General features: G+C 40.7%; 1 protein-coding gene across 4 annotated transcripts in view; it reads left to right on the forward strand.

Annotated features, from left to right (window-relative positions):
• The first annotated feature begins 876 nt into the window (after positions 1-876).
• The window catches only part of TLE1 (TLE family member 1, transcriptional corepressor), an 83255-nt gene continuing 60451 nt past the window's right edge, over positions 877-23680 (forward strand). For 2 of the 4 annotated variants that reach the window (XM_050329728.1, XM_050329730.1), the window contains exons 1-5: positions 877-2093; positions 2714-2814; positions 4416-4479; positions 4573-4617; positions 22846-22908. In XM_050329728.1, coding sequence (XP_050185685.1) covers positions 2070-2093; positions 2714-2814; positions 4416-4479; positions 4573-4617; positions 22846-22908 — 297 coding nt within the window. In that variant the 5' untranslated portion in view covers positions 877-2069. The remainder of the gene's footprint in view (positions 2094-2713; positions 2815-4415; positions 4480-4572; positions 4618-22845; positions 22909-23680) is intronic. The other 2 variants (XM_050329731.1, XM_050329729.1) reach the window with 2 other exon arrangements.

The raw sequence follows: 23680 nt of genomic DNA on the forward strand, positions 1-23680 counted from the left end.
ACAACAGCAAAGTTCTTGACAGCTTTCCTCTGGCAGGCCCCTTTTCGGAAGCAGACAGGAGGACAACTTCCGTCCGACCAGAGGGTCATTTCCACCCACGCCGCAGCTGCCCCGAGCCACGCAAGCACGCGGGAGGCTTCATCCTCCCTCACGGCGTTTTCCGTGGCGCACTCGGCAGGTGCCGCCGCACGGCCACTGTCGCCGGGGGAACGAGGCTGGCCGGGAGTCCGGCCAGGGCAGGGGGGGTTCCCGGGAACGAGGCTGGCCGGGAGTCCGGCCCGGGCAGGGGGGGTTCCCGGGAACGAGGCTGGTCGGGAGTCCGGCCCGGGCAGGATGGCTGGCGGGGTTCCCGGGAACGAGGCTGGCCGGGAGTCCGGCCCGGGCAGGGGGGGTTCCCGGGACGGGCCGGCCCAGCCGTTCCCTGCGCGCACGCGGCGGCGACCCCGGCGCCAGCAAATGCGGGGCGCGCGCAAGCGCCGCGCGCACGGCCCACCGCCAGCCCCGCCCGCGCGGGGCCCCCACGTTACTTTGATGGACAGCTCGGCCTCTCCACTCTCCTTCCCGCCGACCTTCCCCGCCCCCCGCAGCGCCGCGCGCCCCGCGCCCTCCCATTGGCCAGAGCGAAGCGCTCCCGCCGCTCCGCCAGAAAACGGCTCCCAGCCAAAGCCGAGAGGCGGTGGGACTCCGTCTCTCGCCATTGGCTCACCGCGCCGCGGCGCGTCACGGCCCCACGTTGGCGATGGAGTCGGCGATTGGGCAGACCCACTCCGCGCGCCGGCGTGGGCGGGGCCGCGGGCTGGGTAGCCGGCGGAGTGTGAAACCGCGTGCTAATGTAAGCGGCGCGCGCAGAGCCGCGCTCCGCTCCCCCCTCGGCCGCGCACTGCGCTCCGCCGGCGCGGAGGGAGCCGGAGCGTCCCTGTCCGCTCGGGTTGGGATTCTTCAGCCTGCGAGAACTTTATCCCGCGTCGGCGAGGAGCGGCGGAGCAGCGCGGAGGAGGGGAAGATGAGGGTGATGCTGCTGCTGATGTCGCCGCGATGTACCGCGCTCGTCGGGCTCTGGTGAGGCGCGCAGCTCCCAGATGCTCTGACGCCCGAAGAAGGCTGCAGTGCTGTCGTTACACGAACGAGCTTCCCGTCTGATTTAGCCCTAATACGAACGCGCTTTTTTTTTTTTTTTTTTCTTTCTCTTTTCCGGACGAGGTTATTTCCTTGGACGGTCAGGCCAGCGGGCATCTTGAGGGGTTTGTTTTCCTTTTGTCCTATGGACTTGTCTGCAACCAACGGAAGAGCTGTGCTGCGTGTGTGGTATCCCTTCCTCTGCCCTCCAGCGTTTCGTGCATGTCCTACTGGAGCCGCTCCGATCGGGGACGGCTGTGCGGAGCCCCCGCCCGCCCCCTTCCTCCACCTCCTGCTTTCCTGCCTTGTTCATCGCTCGCTGTAGTGCCGATGACCTGGCCCCTGCGTCGACGCCTGGGAGCAGCGCGTCCCTCCTTGTACACTTTTTCTATCCCCCTTGGTTTGCGACGGTCCCGCCGCTGACACTGCGTCCCGCTCACTCCGGCTGGATTTTACCCTTTTGACAAGGGGAAGAAGTGGGGAGAGGGGTCGCCTCCGCTCTGGGGTTTCCGGCCTTACAGTCGCATCGGCCACTTGCGAGTCCATACGGGGGATTATTCACTCCCACAGCGGGGCGGCTGCGGCCCGGCCCCAGCCCCGTCGGGTCCCGTCCCGCCGTACCCGGGCGCTGCCGGCGCCGCCCGCCGGTCGAAGCGCCGCCGAAGGAGCGCCGAGCTGTGGTGACCGTCCCGAGCGCAGCCTGTCCGCCTCTCCCGGCAACCCCTAGCCTTCCCGGGAACGACAACGACAAAGGACGCCGTGGCGGGAGGATGTTCCCGCGGCGTGAGCACTGAGCAGCTCCTCTCCCCGCTCCTGCCCGCGGCGGCGGAGGGAAGGGGGCCGGCGGGTGTCGCCACCCCTGTCCCCTCGGCGCACCAGGTGTGAAGCCGGGGCAGCCGGGGAATCTCGCCGCGAGAACCGCGCTGCGAGGGAGTCCCGCCGCGGCCGGAGCCATGTTCCCCCAGAGCCGGCACCCCGTAAGTACGGCCCGGGTCGCCGCTCCGCGGGTCGAGGGCGCGGGGCGAAGGCCGGGCGATCTGGGGCGTAACTCCGGCTCCCTAGACCGGCTGGAGGTAGGGATTTGTGTAGAAGGTACCCTCAAAAGTTCATCCCCTCCTAAGAGGATCGGCGCATCCTGTCTGCGGGAGCGGCCGGGAATGGGACGTGCCCCCTTCCCTTTTTGTTTCGTGGGCAACTTACTTGTCTTGGGAATGGCGGCGAGAGATCGCCGCCGGGCCAGGCAGCATCCACCGAACTCGGCGCCCAGGATGGGGCTGGCTGTGCCTCCGCAGCGGAGGTCGGCGGGGAGGAGCGGGCACGCCCCGCTTTGGTGTAGACGGCGGCGGCTGGAGCGGGTGGGTCGGAGCCGAAGCCGTTCCAGGAGCGCGGTTAAGCTCGACCCCCGCCCCGCATATGAGGGACGGGAAGGTGGGTAACAACTGTGCAGCGCCCCGGGGCGGGGGTGGGCGCGGGCTGGGTGCTCCCTCCATCTCTCCGGCCCGGCCGAGGGGTGAAGTGCCACCCCCTCCGCCCCGCGGGGCGGCCCCTCTCTGACTGAACGTGCATCTCTCTCCCGTGCCGGCCGCCACCGCACCAGACTCCGCACCAGGCTGCGGGACAGCCTTTCAAATTCACCATCCCGGAGTCGCTGGACCGCATCAAGGAAGAGTTCCAGTTCCTCCAAGCGCAGTACCACAGGTGAGCGCCGGCGGGCCGCCCCGGGACCGAGGGTTACCGCCCCGTGGCCGGCCGGGCGCGGGGGCTGCAGCGAACGGGCGCGTCCAGGCGGTGGCGTGTGGCGTCGCGGCTGAACCCCGCCGAGGGACCCGGCCGGGCCGGGCAGGGGCGGCGCGGGCAGCCCCGGCCCAAGCGGTACCGGGGGATGCCGCGGGGACGGGGCGCGCAGGGGGCGCAACCCTGCCCTGCGCCGGCCTGCCCGCTGGTGTGTTGGACGAGTAGCTGCCAAAGGGGTTCGGTGTCGGAGCCGGAGCAGTTCGGCACCTGTGGCCATTAAAAAAACAAACAAACCAACCAGTATTTGTTAGGGATTCTTACGAGAAGGGTTCATTTAAGTATATCGAGTGAGGGCCTGCACAAAGTCTGTGATACAGCGCGTTAAGGAGGCTACTTCTCATGTTTACGTATTTGTATGTGGTATTAATGGAAATAGTAATAAAACGCCAGTGTCCTGTGCTTAAAGAGCCAGGGAGAACTGTTAAAACACACTAGTACTTCGAGCGGTAACACAAAGTTGACGTGAATCCATGGAAGTGATGGGGTGTGCTACTCGTTGCTGTGCTGGCCTTCAGAAATTCTTGGTGGGTGTGTATTTGCTGCTGTGGTCTCTCAAAAGATTTAAGGTACGGGTTCTTTCATAGCCTGGGCAACTGGCATTAAGCAGCCTTAACCTTCCTTAATTTTGTACCTAACGTGCACCTGCAATATTTGGAGAGAAGTAAAATCTTTTCAGGTTTCCCAGTTAGAAATCGTTTGTTTTTTATTCGGCTTCCTCTTCCTTTACCTATAATATTGTAGTCTTATCAAAGGAATTAACTTGTCTAAGCCATTTGTTACAATGTAAACTATAAGCATTACGTATCATAGTTGTGAGTAAAAAATGATGGCTTGCACAGGAACTGGTCCCTAGGATTCTACCTAGTATCATTAAAAAACCCCCAAACAAACACTTTGACAGAAAACAATGGGAATATTGAGACCCTCAGTGAAAGTAGAATTATACTGATGTTTGGGATGAGATATGCAAGTGCTAAATGCGACTTACTTTTGTTTATGGAAAAAAAAAATCGAAAAGAAATGCTTGGAAATTATAAGAGTTACCGATATTCAAGCTGTGGGCAAGGTAACGTTTGCCAGAGTGTTCTGAAGGTAAGAATTATACTCAAGTTGTAATTGTAAAACTGAATAGTGTTACTCAGCAGTAATTACCAAACAAGTGTACAAAGAAATGCCACTGTCTTATCCATTTTATTCCTGAGAAGTATTTTGGAGAAACTCTGTTCCTTGAAAGTTGTAGAACTTAATAGCAGCTCTTTGTCAAAGCATGAAGAATGGATATGTTTAGGTTCTGGAGACAGTTTGGGCCTCAGACAGCACCCATGAAATGACTTTTAAATTCCCTCTTCAACCTTTGTATTTCAAGTAAGAATTAAGTCTTTCTTTCTGTGAGTTAGTTATAAGGTTTTTTTTTTTAATTAGAGGCTTCTGCCCAACTACAAATAGAGTGGGTACATGTCAAAACAAATACCATAAGTTACATTAAAGTGTGATCTGTTTTGTAGCCTTAAATTGGAATGTGAGAAACTGGCAAGCGAAAAGACAGAAATGCAGAGGCATTATGTGATGGTAAGTGTATTAGTTTTATCTTTATTTCAGTAAATATCTCCTAATACAATGTAAATCAGCATAAGAAAATAATGTATGCTCATTTATTTGCAGTATTATGAAATGTCGTATGGATTAAACATTGAAATGCACAAACAGGTAAGGCATTTTGTTTTCTAAACCGCAAAATCAGCAGTTTCTCCGGTGCATTTAAATGTAGCTGTGCTGTTTATGTTCAGATGACTGTATCATGTGTCTGAATCAATAGCCTAATTTGTAGCTGTGATTAGTAAAACTTTGCCTACTTCCTGTCAAATGCAGTGTAGATTAGGTTAAGCAAGAAGACCTTTATCATAGTGGTCCTGAAAGATGTTGGTATAAGTAGGAAGGGTCTTATGTCTGTGGTTTTAAAAATATAATTCAGTACTTTACAAATCTAGGTTTTTTGGGGGAGGAGAGGGATTTTTTTTTTTTTTTGTTAGTGGTAGAAGCTCTGATATGTAGAACTGATCTTATGCATGTGTAACGTATATAGTGATAGTTGCTTAAATCCTTGCCATAGAAAGGTATGAAGAGATTAGTGACTTGGAAAGCTCTAGTTATGACTATGAGTTTGCAAGTTCCCATAAAATTCACACTTATGGCCACTATAATGGTGAATAAAAAGAGTATTGAACTGGAACAAGACACTAAGGACCTCATAAGAGAAGAAAAGCTAAATGATTGCTCAGCCCAGAGGACCCTCAATTGAGTAGTCATTGTCTGCCAAATAAAGCATTAATGGCAGGGTGTAAGTATTCTGTAGATATGCTGACATTCACTTTTTCATCAAGATGCTAGTACAATAAGTCTTTCAGAAATCGATGGCCTCTTAAAAAAATTATCATTAGATGAAGTTGCACAGTTGGACACATTTCAAAGTGCAACAATACAATTCTTTCTTGATGTGTATGTGCTATTTCATCTAAAACTCTTGTTTCATTAAATTAAAGAGCATGGCTGACCGGCTAGGGCACAGCGAAGAAATTGATTAGTTCAGGCTTCAGATCTTCAATATATTCAAAGACATTCATTAAGCAAGTGAATTGCAGAATTGAATTTTGCTTTTGTAACTCTGAACACTTTGATTTTTTTTTTATTTTGTTTTCTTTTCCTCTAAAAATATTATATTAGGGAAGGTGTCATTTTAATTCCATAATAACTTTCTGTCTGCAAAGCAAGGTAGGTATTCTTTTGGTTTTTGGAGGTACACTTTTTTCAATGCAAAATGCCATTAAATGAAGAAATATTACGACAACCTCTTTTTTTTTTTTTTTAAGAGTAATGAACCAAATAGGTAGATGAAACAGCTATTGTAGTGTTTGGCTTGGTTGTCTACTGTAGCTTAACTAGTTTTTTTGTCCTGTGTTTTAGAAGAGTGTCAGTTTTTCTGTGCGGTGACTTTGCCTGGTTTTGTTATTTGAAGATTTTTTCTTGGATTTACTCTCCTTAACAACTTCTTGGCACACAGTAACCTGTGAGAAAGCCAATGTCTATGTAGGAAGCCTATTTGCTGCAAAATGGATGGTATTTTCAGAAAATATTTGAAGAGAATTTGCTTCAGTCAATGTATTAGGAATTAACTTTAGATAAAATCAATTAAACCCACAAGATCAAAGTGTGTGAGAACTGAGGTTTCTACTTTGACCTGAACATATGTGTATTGTAAAGGTTTAATGTTCTCTATGCATGGCACCTATAATTATGTACTCGTTATGCAGTGATACTTTGAAAGCTTATAAGATTTATGACAGAGCATTATACCTGTGTTGGTTCTAGTTGGAGAGAGTAGTGCATGCTTGCTCTGGATATGCTGTTAAGAGAAGAATAAGCTTTTGAATGCATAAGTACATTTCTCTGCATGTGAGTCTCAGATACTGTTCTTTTATGTGTTAAGTAATTGCAATTTTTGGTAAAAGTACCACCTTTATATTAGACACTCTCGATTTAGGTGTCTGCAGTGAGGATGCCAAATGGTGTTGCAGTTCAGTATGTAGGTGGTCTCAGATTACAGGAAATGGAAAAAAAGCCTAACAATGACATTCTTCTGAATTTCCACAGCTAACGATAAGTTCTGAGAAGGCTTTTGACAGATAGTAATCATAATTCTTATTAACTGGTGACGTCTACCCCCAAGGGTGTAGCCAGGCTCAAATTGATGCTTTTTGCTGGCTGATCACCAGCATGGCCTAAGTGCTCATTATGTTGTAGAGAGGGCCTTTGGAGCTCTCATTACATTTGACAGGAATTCTCTCTAGGGGAAAACTGGGCATTAGCTAGACTCCTGACAGGCTGAAATTATTCCTGCTTTATGGCTTATAACCAAATGCTAGCAAGGCATCATCAGGGGACATGAAAAATTGTCATTTCTGACAACATCTTTGTTACTGGAAAATGCAGTGATGGGGAAACTTTCCACTGAACAAACCTTAACATCTTTAAGGCTTGCCTCCTATTTGGATGCTGCACACACTCTGTGTGAAGCCCTTCAGACTGCTTGGGGTGCTGTTTGAAAAAGAAAAGTTACACTGCAGCAGTGTTTATTTATGGAGTGTGGTGTATACATCACTGTTAAAGGTAAAGTCATTTAGATACAATGAAGTAGTTGCAGTTAGCCTACATATAAATGAAAAAGTTGAGTTCTTGTATTGATACAGTTGTGTCAGCAGTTCCCTCTTCTTTTAATGTAGTAATCTATTATCATTTGACTAAAATAGAGTTAGTCAGGACTTGAATGTTGTTATAAACAGGCCTAACTGAGGTGAACTTTCTGTATACGAGTAGCTGTACTGGCAGAGCTTTCCACTTGAATATGTTGCATTTAAGTCCAGAAATGACCATGGTAAGGCTTCCCTCACGACTTAGCTTTGACTCTTTGTGGTGTTTAATTGCAAAACTGGGTGCTTAAATAAAGGTGTTGTTGCGTTTCAACCTGCTGGCTGAATGGTGGCCAGGAAATAATCTTTTGACATATTTGTGGCTGGTCTGTATTTGGATTTGTTTGTTTCCTTGTCTTGTTTTCATCTTATTTCTGTGTGTTTTTTAACTTCTTTTATTAAAGAATTTCAAAGATTAGTTCTTAGGTGGATGTGTGTGGACACTTTTACTGTTTTCTTAGAAATTATTTTAAGGTGAACAGTTACTGAGCAAGTTTTACATTCCTGGAATAAGAACAAGCACCTGAGGATTTGTTTAGTTAGATGTAGTTTGATTTAGGTATTGTTTTCATATGTATCAAGAAGACAGAATGAATGTTTGGTGTGGTCTTAAGTTTCTTTTCAGTGTTTTACTGTCCAAGTGAGATTTTTTTTCCCCACTATGACATCTGTGGCTGGCAAAGCAGATAAATCAACTATTAGTGCCAAGATGTAGAGTTGCTTGGGTGTTAAAAATCCTGCTGCACTTAGAGTTGCTGCCCTTGGCTCTTAGGGCAATGTATCTTTATTTTCACCAGCTCTGCCTGTCATCTTATGTCCTAAGTCAGAAGATAAGTTTTCCAGTACATTTAGTGCCTAGATTGTTGAGGTGCAAGATTATCTTTTGTTTACTGGCAGACAGCCAAAGAAAAAATAATTCATCAGTGCTGAACCAACTGACAGACTTAAAAACTTTCATGGTGTCTGGGTTTTTGCTATCCCAACAGTTACAGCAAGGTTTCCTGCTCTTTGGGTGGGTTATTTTGATCTCTCTGACCTGCCTGAAGGCAGACCTGTCATTCAGTACCTTGTCTGTTGCAGAAAAGTACACAAACTCCAAAGCTGCATTGTGTTAACCAGTCGTAACAAGAGTTAAATGTCTGGTTTAGCTTGGACTGTTTTATGTAATCATTTCTAACACTTTACATCAAAGGATAGAATCTTCTAATGATATCTCATTAGAACATCAGTCTTCAGGAGTGGGTTAAATAGAAGGGAATTAAGGAGCTTAGTTATCTCTATACAGCTTCTGAGTAGGATGGCTGTGCTGTTGAAAGGGATTTAAAGATAATTTTTTTTTCTCCTACAGTTTAATTATTGGAATGAAAAACTCTTTTAAGGTTTGTTGGTGCACAGTGAATGTTTCAAGAGCATTTTACACTTTGCACAGCCACATTAGACTTGCAAAACCTGGTTTTATTTAAAAGACATAACGGTAGGGTTGATTGTGACATGACTCAAAAAATTGTACCAATTCTACAAGTATTTGTTTTCCAAATGAGTACGGTTGTGTCAGAAGTGCAACCATTTCAACCACGACTAGATTTGCCAGTTTGAAAGGGGAGAAAAGGCTAGAGTGGTGACCTCAACTTTCATGACTTTTGAACCATGTTTCAAGCTCGAGGCCAGCATTATTTTTGAAGGAATTATCTGACAGATTCAGGGCACTGTGAAATACGTCTCTATGCAGCTTTTAGATAACCATGTTGTCAGACACCATCTATTATGTCAACTCCATATACAACTTAATTCAAAAGTGTGTCACAGTGTAAACGCTGCACATATGTTAAATACTGCCTGATCATCTCTCATTTTAAACTTGGTCTACCAGATTTCAGGTTCCTCAGAGAGCACTAGAGGGAGAGAGGAAATGTATTCTTACCAGCTACATTGTTAAACTTCTTCTGCATTGCTGCAACTTGCACTGATGCAATAAAAAAAAAAAAAAACCTGGTAATTTTTAGGGTAAGAAGAAGAGTAAGAGGGAAGATGCTGTGTGAATGTGCAGTACCCTTCTCTCACAACAGAGTCTGTTGGGAAAGCTTAACAGTTTTCCTCCTTGTGCTGGTGGTTACACCAAGTCAAGCTGAGAATTTGAAATGCTTTTTTTCCTTCTCTACTTAACTGTTTGTAACAAAGTGGTAAAATTGTAGCATCTCCCCTGCAAAATGGAATATAGGATCTCTTAGATATGATAGATCACCCTTGACAGACAGTAAAAGCCTTTAAAAATAATTTTGGGTTTACTGGCACTTATAAAATGACTGCATGGTACCACTTACTTTAAAAAAGATAACAATTCTGAATAGAATTAATGAGATTATATACCCATTTAGGGTAAGATTTAGGGACATCTAATGGCAATTATGTCAAATGCTGCTATTTTAATCTTCTGCATCACACTTGTTCATTGGACTCCTTAGGCATTTGAACAATAGTAGTTGCTCACATAGTTTCTTGCAGAAAGGGGGAAAAGAAAGGTGGACAGGGAGAATTCAAGGTTATTTCAGTTTTTGTTTGTCAAAACAGCTAGTTAGATAAATTCGTCCTTGAGACTGCTTGTAGGCCATGGCTTTTAAAGTTCTTGCAAGTTGGTCCCATGTTCAACCTGAACTTGCAACCTGTGTTCTAGTGAATTTCTACCTTTAAAGTTTTTGTAGAGATAATATTATGTCAAACACTTTCTAGTGTTTAACCTGCCCTTACTGTGAAGAATTTTATCCTTCACCAACTGGGAGTTTGTCTTTCTGCACTGGTGACCATTGCCTGCCCTTTTTTTTTTCTACTGTGCGCTTCTAAGAAGTATCTGACTTAGTCTTCTTCATAATCAGTTCTTTTTCAGCAATGAGATTTCTCTCCTTAATCCTCCTCTTGAAGCTAATAATATCTAACTTCTTCCTGGTATGATATCTGCTCTCGTTGCCTAATGGTCTTACTAGTTTCACTTAGTGACTTGTTCCAGTTTAGCAACATCTTTATTCTTGCCAAACAAGGGGAACAGAAAGGGGAATTATTGCAATTAGCCAGTTGGTTACAGTCATACTACTGCATTCTAATGTGAGGTGTAGCCTTCTCAGCACCAAGGTGTGGCGCTGATGTGTATTCAACTTGTTCTCCAATACTCCTTGCCCTCTTCTGCAAGACTGCTTTCTAATGTGTTTCCACCCTTGCTGTGCTGTTGTGGGGAGGGGTTTGTCCCAGATGAAGTACAAACACCAACCTTTGTTTGCTTTAAACCTGGTTTCCACTGTCTATTTGATGGCCCCGGTTCTCAGAACAGAAGCTGTTGCTGCCTAGCTGCGTTTGCAATGGAGTCAAAGTTGCAGTGTTGCAACCCATCTATGTTGACTCCTTTTCAGGTTGGGTAATCTCAGCCTCAACAGTTGTGTGGCTTTCTTTGATCATCTTCCTTGCTTTTTACCTCAACCTTTTAAATTTTGAAGTCAGCCTTTTGAAATGAGTGGACTAGAACTATATGCAGTTCTCTGGGTGCAGGTGAACCAGAGATTTATATCATCACGTACTTCTGTTTTCTGGATGTGTTTTGTTTCCTTTTCAGTAAGGCTTTTGCTTTTGGCTGCCATGAAATGCTGAACTGCTGGAGTCACCTTTCACATTTGAGTTCTTGCTCATGAATGATAATTGTAAGCTCAGGAGCCATCATTTTACGTGACTGGGGATGTCTACTCCCAGCAAGTGTAAATTTATATACAATTCTTTTCATTGCCCACTTAGATTAAAAAAGTGTCTTTGCAGTTCTTCAGCCATTGCTTTTACTTTCTTATGGAATAGAGTACTGTATTTCCATTTCCTTACAGCCTTTGTATTTACTTTCTTTCTAATTCTTTTATGGAGCAAATGCTCACTGCTTGCTGTCTTTTCCAGGCTGCACTGCTGATCATATTCATAAAAAAGTTTGCAGCAAAGGCCCCTATGAAACTCCACCAGTAAACTGTTTCTGGCATAGTGCTGGAGGTGATTGAAAAGTAGATCAGAGCTTGCTGAAATTGATTTTAATCATAACCAAACTCAGTTTAAATCAGGTTAGACTTAAAAAACAGTTGTTTCCTGAGGTTGTCTTTTTAAGAAAGAAGGCCTAGTGCTGCACTGATTTAGGTACTTAGAAAAACAACCAAACAAAAAACCCTAACAAAACAAAAACTTAAAATACTACTGCCTTGTGAAATAACACTATAAACCTTTTTCCATTCCAATTTAAATTGAAAGTATTGTGATTGTATTTCCAAGCTAGAGAATTCAATATTGTTACCATATGCTTGTATGAGTCTTGACAGGGCATCAGAGTGGGCTTTTTGGGTTTTTTTGATTTTAAATGTTAAATATTATTTCAGTTGTTAGCAAACCTAGTGATAAAATACACTTTCTAGTATGAGGAAATCAGTTCAGGAAATTAATCTATATATGGTAGGTTTCACTCAACTTTTTATAGTGATAATATTCTGGGGCTAATGAGAAACTGCAGAACGTTTAAGAAGAGTCTAATCACTAATTGGGAGTTGGCTAAGTTGCTCCCACCTTTTCTTTGTGTTCTTCAGATGTGTGAACAAATTGGCAGTGATGATTAAATTAAAGATTAAAATTCTCTGAGAAGTGTTGGGTAAGGTTTGTGTCAGGGCTGCTTAATTGAAAATATTTTGTACTTTTTACATGATCCAAAGAGCTAACTGTCCTTTTCGGCTATGTAATAACAAAAAACTGAGGTTAGTTTGTATTTTGGTGTAAGACTTAGTTGTTTTGGGGTTTTGGATTTTTTACTGTTGTTGTTTCTCTCCCTCAGCAGCATGGATGTTCTTTTTTTTCAGTTCGGTCTTTTTTATCTTGAAATTTCTGTTGAAGCTTTTTGATATTTGTGTAAACAGTAGGTCAAAGCAACTTACTTGTTAGGTGACCAGTCAGTGTATTGACAAGAACAGACACAATAGAAAACTGCATTAGGAGACAAGCCGTTGGGATTTGCAGTAAATATATTACAGAACACAAGTGAATTGCCGATACTGCTTGTTTAGCAGTTTACAAGGGCAATGGTAGTATGGATTTTTGAATTAGAAGGGAAGGACTGTTCTTTCTATGTGCTGGAACATCTAGTTTATGGCTGAGGCTAAAATTGATTTAGAGAACAAAATGCTGCCATCTCTATGTGTGCCATTTTAAAGTCTTCTATGGATTAGCAAGCAAAAACAAAAGATAGCTTTCAGTTTTGGAGAAGGAGAGCAAGAATGGGTATGCTTGTTCAGCTGCATCTTGATTAGATATTAAGTCTATGAGAGAACCTGCTTTTGTTAGCTCAAGACAAAGAAAGGACATCTGAAGCAGGGTAGGTTTTATGATCTATGGAAATCTGCCTGTTTATGAATTTGTTTTTCAAGTGTTCTAAACCCCTCAGTTGCTGTGCTCTCTGCTTCACGGTATGACAATCTCAACTTTTTTTATTATAGAAGTTTGAATTAAGTCCCTGGAGAGAAGGGATGAAAACCCCGAAATTTCTTGGGAAATATAACTTAGAGATAAGATTGTTCTTTTGCACTGTTGTCACAATAGTTTCCATTTAAACAAAATTTGTTTTATTTAAGAAAAAAAGCTAAAACATTTATTTCTGTTCAAGTGTGAGTTAGAGTGTAAAGTCATGCAGAATTTCTTGTTTTGTTACTGGTTATAAGGTGTCCAGCCACTACTTTGCAGACAGATAGCTGTGGCCTCAAATGATGAACATAAATTTCCAGTTAAGTAAATGCAAAATCTTTAACAAGACCTATGGGAAGCTTTTAGGTTGTTTCTTTAAACTGAAATATGTACTGTAGGATCACATCACTAGTACCTCTGTGTCCTCCTAGCAGCATCAGCTGTACCAGTGTCATTGCTGATAGGGTGCTTGTCCTATCTGTTAGTAAAGTCTTAACAGTAGTGGCAACTTGCAAGCTCTTTAGGTAGCAGATTGCTTTTATGTCCTTGCTGTTGAAGTGCTTCTTCAGTTACAACTTCAGTCTTTTCTGTTGCAGCTTCAGCTCTTTGCTATGCATTTTCTTCACCCTGAATAAGGAGAACAAATCATTCCCCTGCCTTCCAGAACCATGTTCCATACCTCCAAAGTCGAGGGTTCATTTTCTGAATGTTGTTGTCCAGCTGAAGTACAGCACAGTATTCCAGGGGAGGATGTGCAGTGCTGAATAGCACAGAAGGTTTACTTAGTGTATGGTTTACTGTGGTGGCAACCTTTTTTGCAACAGCATGCTATTGACTTATGTTCAACTTCTGATGCACTGTGACAGAGAGATTCCTTCCTAAGGCCCATTATTTCCTTTTCCTTTATATTCCTGTCTAGACATGCTATGGGCCTTTATTCCTGTCCTTCTTTTCACTTTGCAGTCCATTTTACCATTCACTGTAAAGTGAGTTCTGAAGCTATTCTCCAGCGTATTCTGTCTTTCTCAGCTTGAAACTCTCTGCAAATAAGGATTAGGGTAAATGAAGAGATCTTTATGCTTGTTAGTGGGAAATACTGAAAAATACTGGACCTATCGTGCATGCAGAACTTCTTAATTTGCAGAAAAGAATTTCTCTATACATGGTTTAATAGTTAAGCAGTTTTCTCCATGTTCCCATGAAGTTTTAGATGGGCTGTGGTGTTAGCGTTGGTCCTAATAGTGCTATGAATGTCAAATTTATATTGAAGGTGTTATCATCTACCTCAGCCATAATTACTGCACCTTTTTTGACTTTGTATAATTCTGATGTTTACTGTTGAAAAATACTTCTGAACTGTGGTTTAGTTCTCTGTTTCACTTAAATCTTTATGAATAAGAGGCTTTTTAACCTCCAATTTGATGAATAGTAATTAAGCTCAAGTGTCTTTGCTCTTCCATTTGCTGTTTTCTGCCTGCTAGGCACAGCTAGGCTCTTTCATAGATTCCTGTCCTCTTGAGGTTCCACAAGGTGTCCACTAGCTGGTCAGTCTTCGCTAATGTGCTTTTTGTATTTTGTCAGACCTAGCCAATATGAAGATGTTTTACTTGGAACACTCTCACCTGTTCCTTTGCTGTTTAAGCTGCAATGATGACCTTTGATAAAAAGTAATATATATTAAGTGGTTTGTAATGAATCTTATATAGTTAAGATCCATGAAAAAAAGTATAGACCTTTGGCCTTCTTGGTGTCCCTTGACCATATCTTTAATTTTCTGATTGAGGGCATCAAACCTGACTATTCCAATGTGTAGAGCAGGAGCATTACTTTAACTGTTTCTTTCCTAGTGGCTTATAAGTGCTTGTGCTGTATATGTACAAGACTGTATATGCCTCGTTGGATCTAGTTTCCACTCCATGCATGCTTTCCTGTTTGTCTGAAGTCAGTGAAGAATTTAGGGTTTAGTCTCTTTGCACAATTCTATCCCTCCCATTTTTCCTCTGTCCCTTTTCCGTTTTTAGATCTATTAACTGTCATCCATGTCTTTAATATTGTTTTAAAAAGAAAATGTCCTCTCTTCAGGTTCTATAAAACTGATCTTACCAATTGCATTTACTTTTCTCAAGTTTTACTGGCTTTTTCATTTGTTTTCCTCTTATGATCATTATAAACTCTGCATTGATTGCAGTCATATTTTTTTTCTATTTGGACAGTTTCAATCAGCTCTTATATATTAGAATGCAATTTAAATGGTGTCTTTACTATTTTTTCTATTCTGTAAGCAACAGATTATATATAAAAAAAAAAAAAAAAGCATGAGAAACTTACTGTCATGTTCCCAAAGTTTTGCTGGAAGATTTGTGAATCTTTTTCCTACATGGGGAAAATATCCATTATTTTCACCTTCCTTCCAAATCCTGTGTGATGGGTAGTTCTACTAGTTGCTATCAAAGGAGTTTTCAATCCTCTTAACCTGTTATTCCTTAATGTTCACCTGATGGCACATGAAGCATTTATGTGAACACTATTTTAAAGCCTTTAATAGTTTTTTCTGAATGGATAGATTTTTGAAACTGAGCAGTGAATATGCTAAGCCTTGTAAAATGGTGAAATTACATTTAGGATATAAAGTACATGTGAATTATCAAATAAGTGTAATTTGGTAGTTACACATAAACTACTTGTTGTAGCGTATTGATTCTTTTCCCACGCATATTTCAGACCTTTGTCTTGATGTGTCTCTCTTGTGTGATGGTGTGCTTATAGTTCTAGTAAAGTCCGTATTCTACCTCTGCTATAGTCTTAGTTGAATGTTGATAAAGACTGGGAGTTTTGTTGTTGACTTGAATACTGTAAATATATGTACTTGATTTGAGGAACTTCACGCTCTAATTTTTAGAAACTCTGTGATTCCAGATACTTCTCCAGATATCTAAAAGCTCTAACTTTCTAGTGCCATCCCAGTAAAATTATTCAGTATGGCAAGTGCTGAAAGAATATAGGCAGCATTTTGAATGTGGCTTGTGGGAAGGAGAGCAAAATAGGAAGTAGTTTTAAAATAATGTCCTAAACTGAATGAAGAGTCAACAGGGCTCTTTTCTGATAGGAGTGTAGCAGTTATAGATATACTGCTTTTTATGTCTCCTTTCACTTTCTGTTTTCTGTCTCCTCGCTGTTATTGTGTAGCGGAGTGTTGCTCAGTTGTCTGGAGTAAATGAAGTCCTTAAGGGTAGTAGTGCAAAGTGTACTGGACAATTTTGGAGACTATGCTGCTTCTAGAGCATCATAATATCACACAGGAATGTAATCCTGTGAGAAGAGGGGAGCTCATCTAAGAACTTATTGTTTCTCCCAAAGCCGCTGCTCTCATTTTGGTTCTCCTGGTACTTTGGGCTCCTTTCCTACTGGATGGATGCCTCCTGAGAGTCTATTTAACTCACTGATGTAGTGGTCTATTAAGCTAACCCTTTCCCACCTTTTTGTAGCAATTAGTTTTCTGCCTGACTAGTTGTTGAGTTCTTGGATTAGTGTCCAAATGTCTCCAGTGTGGTTCAGAGAAAGTGTGCCTCTGGAAGCAAAGGTGGGAAAGACCACTTCTGCATTGGAGTCAGCCTCCAACTCACTCAGTATCTCATGGAATCTAAATAAAAGTGGGAACTCTGTGTGCTGGAAAACAGCTTGAAAGTAATACAAAGCTGTGTGCTCACTTCAAAGATTTAAATACCTCTGTGTGTATTGAAAGCTAGCTTAGCATGGAAACTAAACAGTGGAACTAAAATTTGGATAACCACACCTTTTGTAGTTGTGAGTGCTTGAGCAAGATGGGTTAAAGTTGAGTTAAATGAGAAATGTGGTAACTGTCCTGTTTAGCAAGGTTTAAGAAGACACTTGATATAGTGAAGATACGTGAAAGTAGCACTTTGACATCCTGACAACAGCTTCTTTGTTACCTGTTGTCTTGGTTTCAACAGGATTTACAGCTGCACATGGGATAGGCAGTTGTGTACAAGTGGTTCATTGAGAGTTACACACAGCCTCTCTCTATTATTATAGAGTACTGAAATTAGACATCTGAAATATACCCATTCCCTTTATGGACGAATGAGGTCCAAACCTGTAGTAGTTATTTGGCAAGTGTGGCTGTTGTGGGTCATGTGTAGCTTATGTTTAAATTAATGTCACCTTTCTATAATTTAAACTAACATTTAAGAGGATTCTGATAAATGCAGTTTAGGTACTGAGTTAAACCCCACTAATTTTACTTTGGAAACTAACTAGCATTCTGTGGCTATGTTGTTTTAAGGTTTTATTCTCCTAATATTTCTGCTACTTCTTCCTCTCCCCATTTATACTTACAGTATAGTGGTGGTTTGGTTTTTTTTCATCGCTAAAGATTTTTCATTCCAGTCTTCTGGGAGTTTAATATCATCATGCTGTGTGTGACAGATCTTACAATTAAAAAGATAAGATCAAATGTGGAGCAAAGGGAAAAGCTGTATTTGTTAATGATATGTCATGCTAACTGGCAGTTTATGCCCAAAATACAGAGATTGTTCCTATTGCTGAAAAATTGAGAATAAACCTTCCCATTTCCTCCTATGGGTGAGAATATTAGTGATGACAGTGTTTATAATTTAAAATAGAGTTTGAAGGCCAACTTCCACAGTTTCTTGCAGGATAGTTAATATGGCGGTAAAGGGGAGATGAATGTGTCTACTTGTGTGAGTAGTCTGTTACTCAGGAGGCCAGTAAATTTCATTGGCTGCTGCAGTTCTTCTAGAATCATTGGATTTGAGAGCAATAGAAAGATAAGATATCCAATTACCCAAATGATTTGCAGGGTTAGCCAACGTTGTCATGGAGACACGAGTTGGAACAAATTAAATTTCAAGCAATAAAATAATCTTAAAGTACGTCTGGGAACAAGAAGATTTGGCAGTGGCACTTACCTGAATTGTGTCTTAGGTTGACACACTGTTGTTTGACATTGATGTACTATGGGGGCCTAAACTTTTAAATGGCATGTTGCCTTTTTTTTTTTTTTTCCCTTTTGCAGCCATTGCCAGAATGGAATGTAGTGTATTAATTTTAAATAAAAGGGCATTCATAATATATGCATATCTCAGTGCTCACCCTGGATTCAATAACTCGTGAACAGCAAAGTTCACAGAATGCTAGCTTTAATCTTTTGAAGTTTTTGAGTGTTTAAATTTTGAGATTTAATTATAACTCTAACATCACCTCATCCCACTTCTAAGTGATGAATTTTTGGAAATGCTAAAGTCTTTCTGTAGCAAGTTCTAACAAAGCATACAGAGAGCTAACGAGAGTGAAATGTTTCTTTTTCTCTAACTGCTCTGTGAATGTGTGTGCTTTTTCTTGTCTTCAAAGATATCGGTCACAGAAGGAATAAAGGTTTCATCCTTTAAGTGTACTGTTTGTTTCAGTGATTTTGCTGGAAAAATGAAAATACTAAGTGGGTAGTAAACTTAGCACAAGATTAAAAAACACACATGCAGTTTCTTAGTACATTTCAAAAGTCTTTGGGTAGTTGAATGATTTCTGGCCTGGAACAGGGATTAAGAAAAAAAAACCAAAACCAAACCAGTCAAGCATGTCCCATAAAGAGGGCCTTTATCCACACGTCTGTTAGATGAAAATTGGTCTGAGGTCAAGCCATTTGCAGCATTCTCATAGGCTTCGATTTTCTTCCCAACCCACCACTGATAATCTCAAATGATTTAGTAATGACCAAAAGTGCAGCATTGACCTTTACTATCCGGAGTATTACTGTTACATGCTGTAAATGGCAGGAAGTCCATTTCACCTCTCCAGAAGGACTTCAGTGTTATATTTGGCTTTCTATGTGTTGAAAGTGTAAGCAGAAGCAGAGTGCTTAGGAATTACCTTCTAAATCTGTTGTGAGTATGATTTGACAGTATATATTAATTTCTGTGTATTAGAGACTGATTTTCTTGATTTTTTTTGCATGAAAAGAATACATGAGGATGTGCTTTTTTGGTATCATCAGAACTTCAGGTTTTCTTGCTTTACTTTATTAATATTGCTTCTAAACTATATTTTTCTTCATTTAATTACAAATTTTATTCTAAAAATTGGTCAAAATAATAAAGTAAATACAAATGTAATAAATGACAATACATAAACCCATCCTTAACTGTGTGCTTTCAAATCTGGTCTAACTTTGTGTTACTAGAACTTCAGTGCAAGAAAGAATAACAGGCTTTTGACATACAATGGACATTTTTAGCTAAGCATTGCTTTGTAAGATAAAGTCTGGACACCTTTGAGGAGTCTCAGCACTAATAATAGAGCAGTTGTTGCAGCACATCTGATTGCTGAAACTCATGTGTTGTAAGACTTAATTTTTACTTTAAATTGCCATGGATGCTGTAACTACAATTACTGGTGGGACATGTACTGGTAGACACTGATTGGAGCAAAACCAAAATTATTACTGTCAAAACCTCTGAAGCTGAAATGTCATTAGCTAATTTTCCTCAGAGAAAATCTGCATTCTTCACTCAGAATTGAGAATGCTAGTTCCCATAAGCTAGGGCTTGCAGCATTAATACTTAGATACACATGGGTATTTATTGTGGTGTGAAATAGTTTGGATACCTGTATTATACTTCCTTTTCATTCCAGTGCAAAAACCTGTGCATTCCAAGGAATCATGTTGATTTAAGTATATCTTATGTGATGCTTTGGAAAGTAGAGGCTATCAAAATGCAAAATTATCTGGAATAGACTGTTGTAAAGGAAAACACTTCCGTACTTTTTTCTAACAATGTAGAAGGAAAAAATGTGCAGTTATATATAAAAGCTTTCTTAACTGCTTAGTAAAATGCAATATTTAGATAAGTGTATTTAGTAACTTGTCTGTCTGCTTGATTCTTTGTTTTTATGTTAAGAATTCACTTTAGCAAGAGACAAACTTAAGTACAAACACTTGAGCTTGGCAATGGTTAGGTCAAAACATTTAAGTCCTTAACTAAATGGAACAGAGAAAAAAAAAAATTACATGAGTGAAGAGAAAAGAAATCCATCAGCTCAACTTAATTTTACAAAATGCAGCTGAATTCCTTCATGTTAATTTTTAATGATACTTCAGAAAGGAGGGTGGCACTTCAGTCAGGGGTCTGACAAGCTTGTCATTTGCAAATAAATCAAAAGACAGTCATTACAACAGCAAGAACCAGTGAATGATGTAGTTTTGTTATTCTTTGATGGGCCCCACACTCAAGTTCTCTATTAAAAATGAATGTATTCAAGAGGTTCTACATTAAGAACACAAACAATTAAGGACACTTCAGATGCTTTGCTAAGAGCTGGCATAGAGCTCTGAGGACTTTCATGAGAGATGCAGGCTTCTGTAGTTTGCTTTACCAAGGAACCAAAGAACATGGGTGATTAGTCATGTTTGTCTATATTCAAGCAGCTTTCTGCAAAAATTCCTTTGTTTTTTCATTCTTCTGACCTCTCAACATGTCTGGAGATCAGTAGTTAGATAATAGTTATATTATATTGGGAGGCCTATAGAAATAGGTGATAAGCACCTTTATTTTAAGGCTCAAATTCGTGAGCCCCAAATCCGGGGTTTATTCTAATGACACCAGTTACTGATGTCTAGTTTTGATTAATGAAACTCCTTGACTCTTCCAGAAAGGGGTTTTACTTTCAAGAATGAGTGTAGACATACACACATGCATGCGCCTGTATACTCGAAGGTATTTAATCTCAAAAGGTGAATGCCTTTTGAACAGCTAGATTTATATTTAAAGTAACAAATGTTCCTTTTTCTCAATTCTGAAAACAACTTCTTGCAACTCTTAATTGGCAAGATTATGTGAATTGTGCATTAAAACCTCACTTTCACTACTTACTAGTCAACAAGTATTTTTAACATGTTAGTGAAATAAGAATAGTTCTTACTTAACATTTGACGTCAACAAACAGGAGATGTATGTATGATATTCCATAAAGGATAAATAATTTTAAGTACCTTATTTACATGTATGAATGAAGAGAATGGGCTCTTCAGTGTAGATGTCTCTTAGCTGGCACCTGTAAAAAGGTCAAGAAATCTCAAACTTTTTTTATGCCATGTACATACAAATCTATCTAGCACTGTGGGTGAATTAAGGTTGCTGTTCATATATGATCATCAGTGATGTCCAACTTTGGTAAAGTCAAACTAAGAAAGATATTTTTTTTTTCTGTTTTGGTATCAAGTCAGGTGTGGTAGTACTGAGACAATAATTGTAAAGTAAGAGTGACATGGAAAGGGTTGATTATGCCCTCTGTTTTAGAAAATAAATAAATGAAATCTAATTAACCTTTGTTGGGACCGGTAATTATCATGTGATACTGCATTCTTTAGCTTACTCTGTGACGTGTGTGCTATGTTATTGCAGTGTTGTTATTACAGTGAAGCTCAGATATTTGGGACTTGGGCAGGAAAAAACAATCATGTGGGCGACTTGCATGTTTTATAGGGTTGGAGTTTTTTCCTTACAGCAACAGTAAGAACACTTATCTCAGAATACTTTTGTGTAGGCCATACAGGCCAAAGAACTTTTCAGTGGACACCAAGTGAGTTTCATACTTTATTCTTTCTCTTTCCTCTCTGTCACCTGCTATGATTATCCTGGCTTCTGTCCTGAAAAACAAAGGTAATTCAGTTGGGCTAGGGCAATTAGGTCCTTGGATCCTAAACACCTTAGCTAAACATCAGCCAAACAGATTGCTTTGTAGTAGACTTTCTTTCCATAGCTGACTTATCCTCCTTTCTGGAGAGATATAGTAGGTATGTGGAAAAATACCCTTTAATACCTGTGGGTCTTTTTTCTTGTTAATAGAGAAGTGCCAACAGGTTTGGTAATAGTTAAGTCTGATAACTGATAATAGTTAAGCTGGTAACTTCTTAGTAGTGACTTTGCTATTATGTATGTAGTACTAGTACTAAAGGCTAAACATTGATTTATGGATATTTTATGGTCATGAAGCAGAATAGAAACAGACCACTGTGGTACTCTGTGAAATTATAGTTGTTTCAGTTGATAATATATGTGTGTTCCCCTTGTTGCAGGGAGGAAAAGGTTTACAGTTAAGGAAAACCTGTTTATCCTAGGAAGAAGCTATCACAGTACTGCAAAACTTGAGTGGTTGTGTCAAATACCAGGCTTTGGTCAGGTGGAGTGGTTCATGTCAGAAAATATTGATGTTTTACAAGTCTGGACGCTAGATACTGTCATGTATTTTCCCAGTGTCTGTCAGAGGTCGGGAAAAACATGTTAAAACTTGCCGATTTAGATCCCAAATCACCAGTCTGCTAAGACATAAAGGATAGGGCGGCTTTTGTATCCTAATTATTGTGTGACTGATCTATAAGGATCAACACATCAGTGTCTTTTAAAAAATCTCAGGATGATGGGAAGGTTCAGGAAAAGGCTTGGCAGAAGAGTTAGCAACATTTTAGTCTGACTTCTTTGAATTTATCTTTGCTCAGGTTTAATGCTTGTCATTTCATGGAAGGCCTAATGATTCTCAGCAGTGACCTCTTGTCTAACCCCATTCTTATTTAAGAAATATCTTTATGGGTTAACGCTGTTATTGACTATCACATTTTCTAGTCTGTTTTTTTTTTATTGTCTACGATATTTTAATTCTCTTTCAATGTGGATTTTTTAAGTTTGTACTTTTTGTCTCCATTATTCCTTAGTTCTGTTTTGGTATTTCTTTCATGCTCCTGATGGTGTTTAGTGAAAATAATTTTACCTTCGAATAGGCAGATAAAATTGATCACGAAAGAAGTATTTTTTTTCCGTGCCTGTCGCCTTCATGTTATGCTGCTTGATAATTTAAGTAATAATAAATTTACCTTTTTAAAGGCTTTAACTGGGACTTAATGGATTTCAAAAATGCTCTGCTTGTTAATGAACTTTATACAAGGACCAGATTTGTGCCCAAATGTGTATACAGGCAGATTAGGTGCTTTAGACATGGCAGATGTCCTAGAGTAGCTAACTAAATCTCTTTCCTCATCTGGGCTTATATATTAAGTATTTACATTTGCAGTAGAATGAAAAATGGGTATTTTTTTTGTTACTTTTTTCACTATCTGAACTTAATACAATCCTGCATACCAGATAATGTATGTCGAAATCTCTCAAACACAGTTTTTAATCAAAATACTTTTCCTCTGTAGACAGAAATCGCCAAGAGATTGAATACAATTTGTGCACAAGTCATCCCATTTTTGTCTCAGGAAGTAAGTAAAACTGTTCAGCTGTTAAAGTGCAATTATGTTGTTTTTCTGTTTGCAAATTAGCTAGTTTTAAGATGTTAATTTCAGCACAATACACAAGTGTAAGGAACATCTGTTAGAGCTGAAGTGTGCAAACCCCCTGCTAATTTGGTCTAACAAATCTGTGTTCAAATTGATGAGAATGGCTCAGCCTCATTCATTGCCTGAGGAGAGTGGGAGTCTGTAAAATAGTACCAATACAAGAAAACGCTTTCATTTCTGATCGTGGTGATTGCTTATTAGATATTCAGTTGTCAAATGTTTGTCAAGTGAAATAAGCATGCTTATCTTCTCTATACAATTTGTATCAAACTTTAGTGTAAAGGTGAGTACTTAGCTAAGATGCAAAACACTGTTTAAGGTTATAAACCTACATCTGATCTGAATGACTGAGATTTTAGCATATTGTGTGCAGCTGCTGTTACATTTTGAAGCTTGTTATTTTGAAACTGTACAGTTGATAGAGAGTGTTTGTTAGTCTTGAGTTCAGTGAAGCACTTCTCCCTGTTCGAAATTTTGGGAAATTCTGCTGTGTGGGCACAGAGTATATAAATGTTAAAACTGACACTATTTGAAGTTGACGTTATTGTCCTATCAGCTCAATTAAAATGATTATTCATTTGCCAGAAAATTAATATTGAAGTGGCATGGGGTAAGAGATAAACTGTCTGCCTTCAGGGCTTGGTTGCCTCTGAACAGGTGATAAATAGGGCACTGTTACCTTTTTTATCTGCAA

The sequence above is a fragment of the Myiozetetes cayanensis genome, unplaced genomic scaffold (assembly GCF_022539395.1).
Source record: "Myiozetetes cayanensis isolate MyiCay16 unplaced genomic scaffold, myiCay2020 scf4, whole genome shotgun sequence".
NCBI lineage: Eukaryota > Metazoa > Chordata > Aves > Passeriformes > Tyrannidae > Myiozetetes > Myiozetetes cayanensis.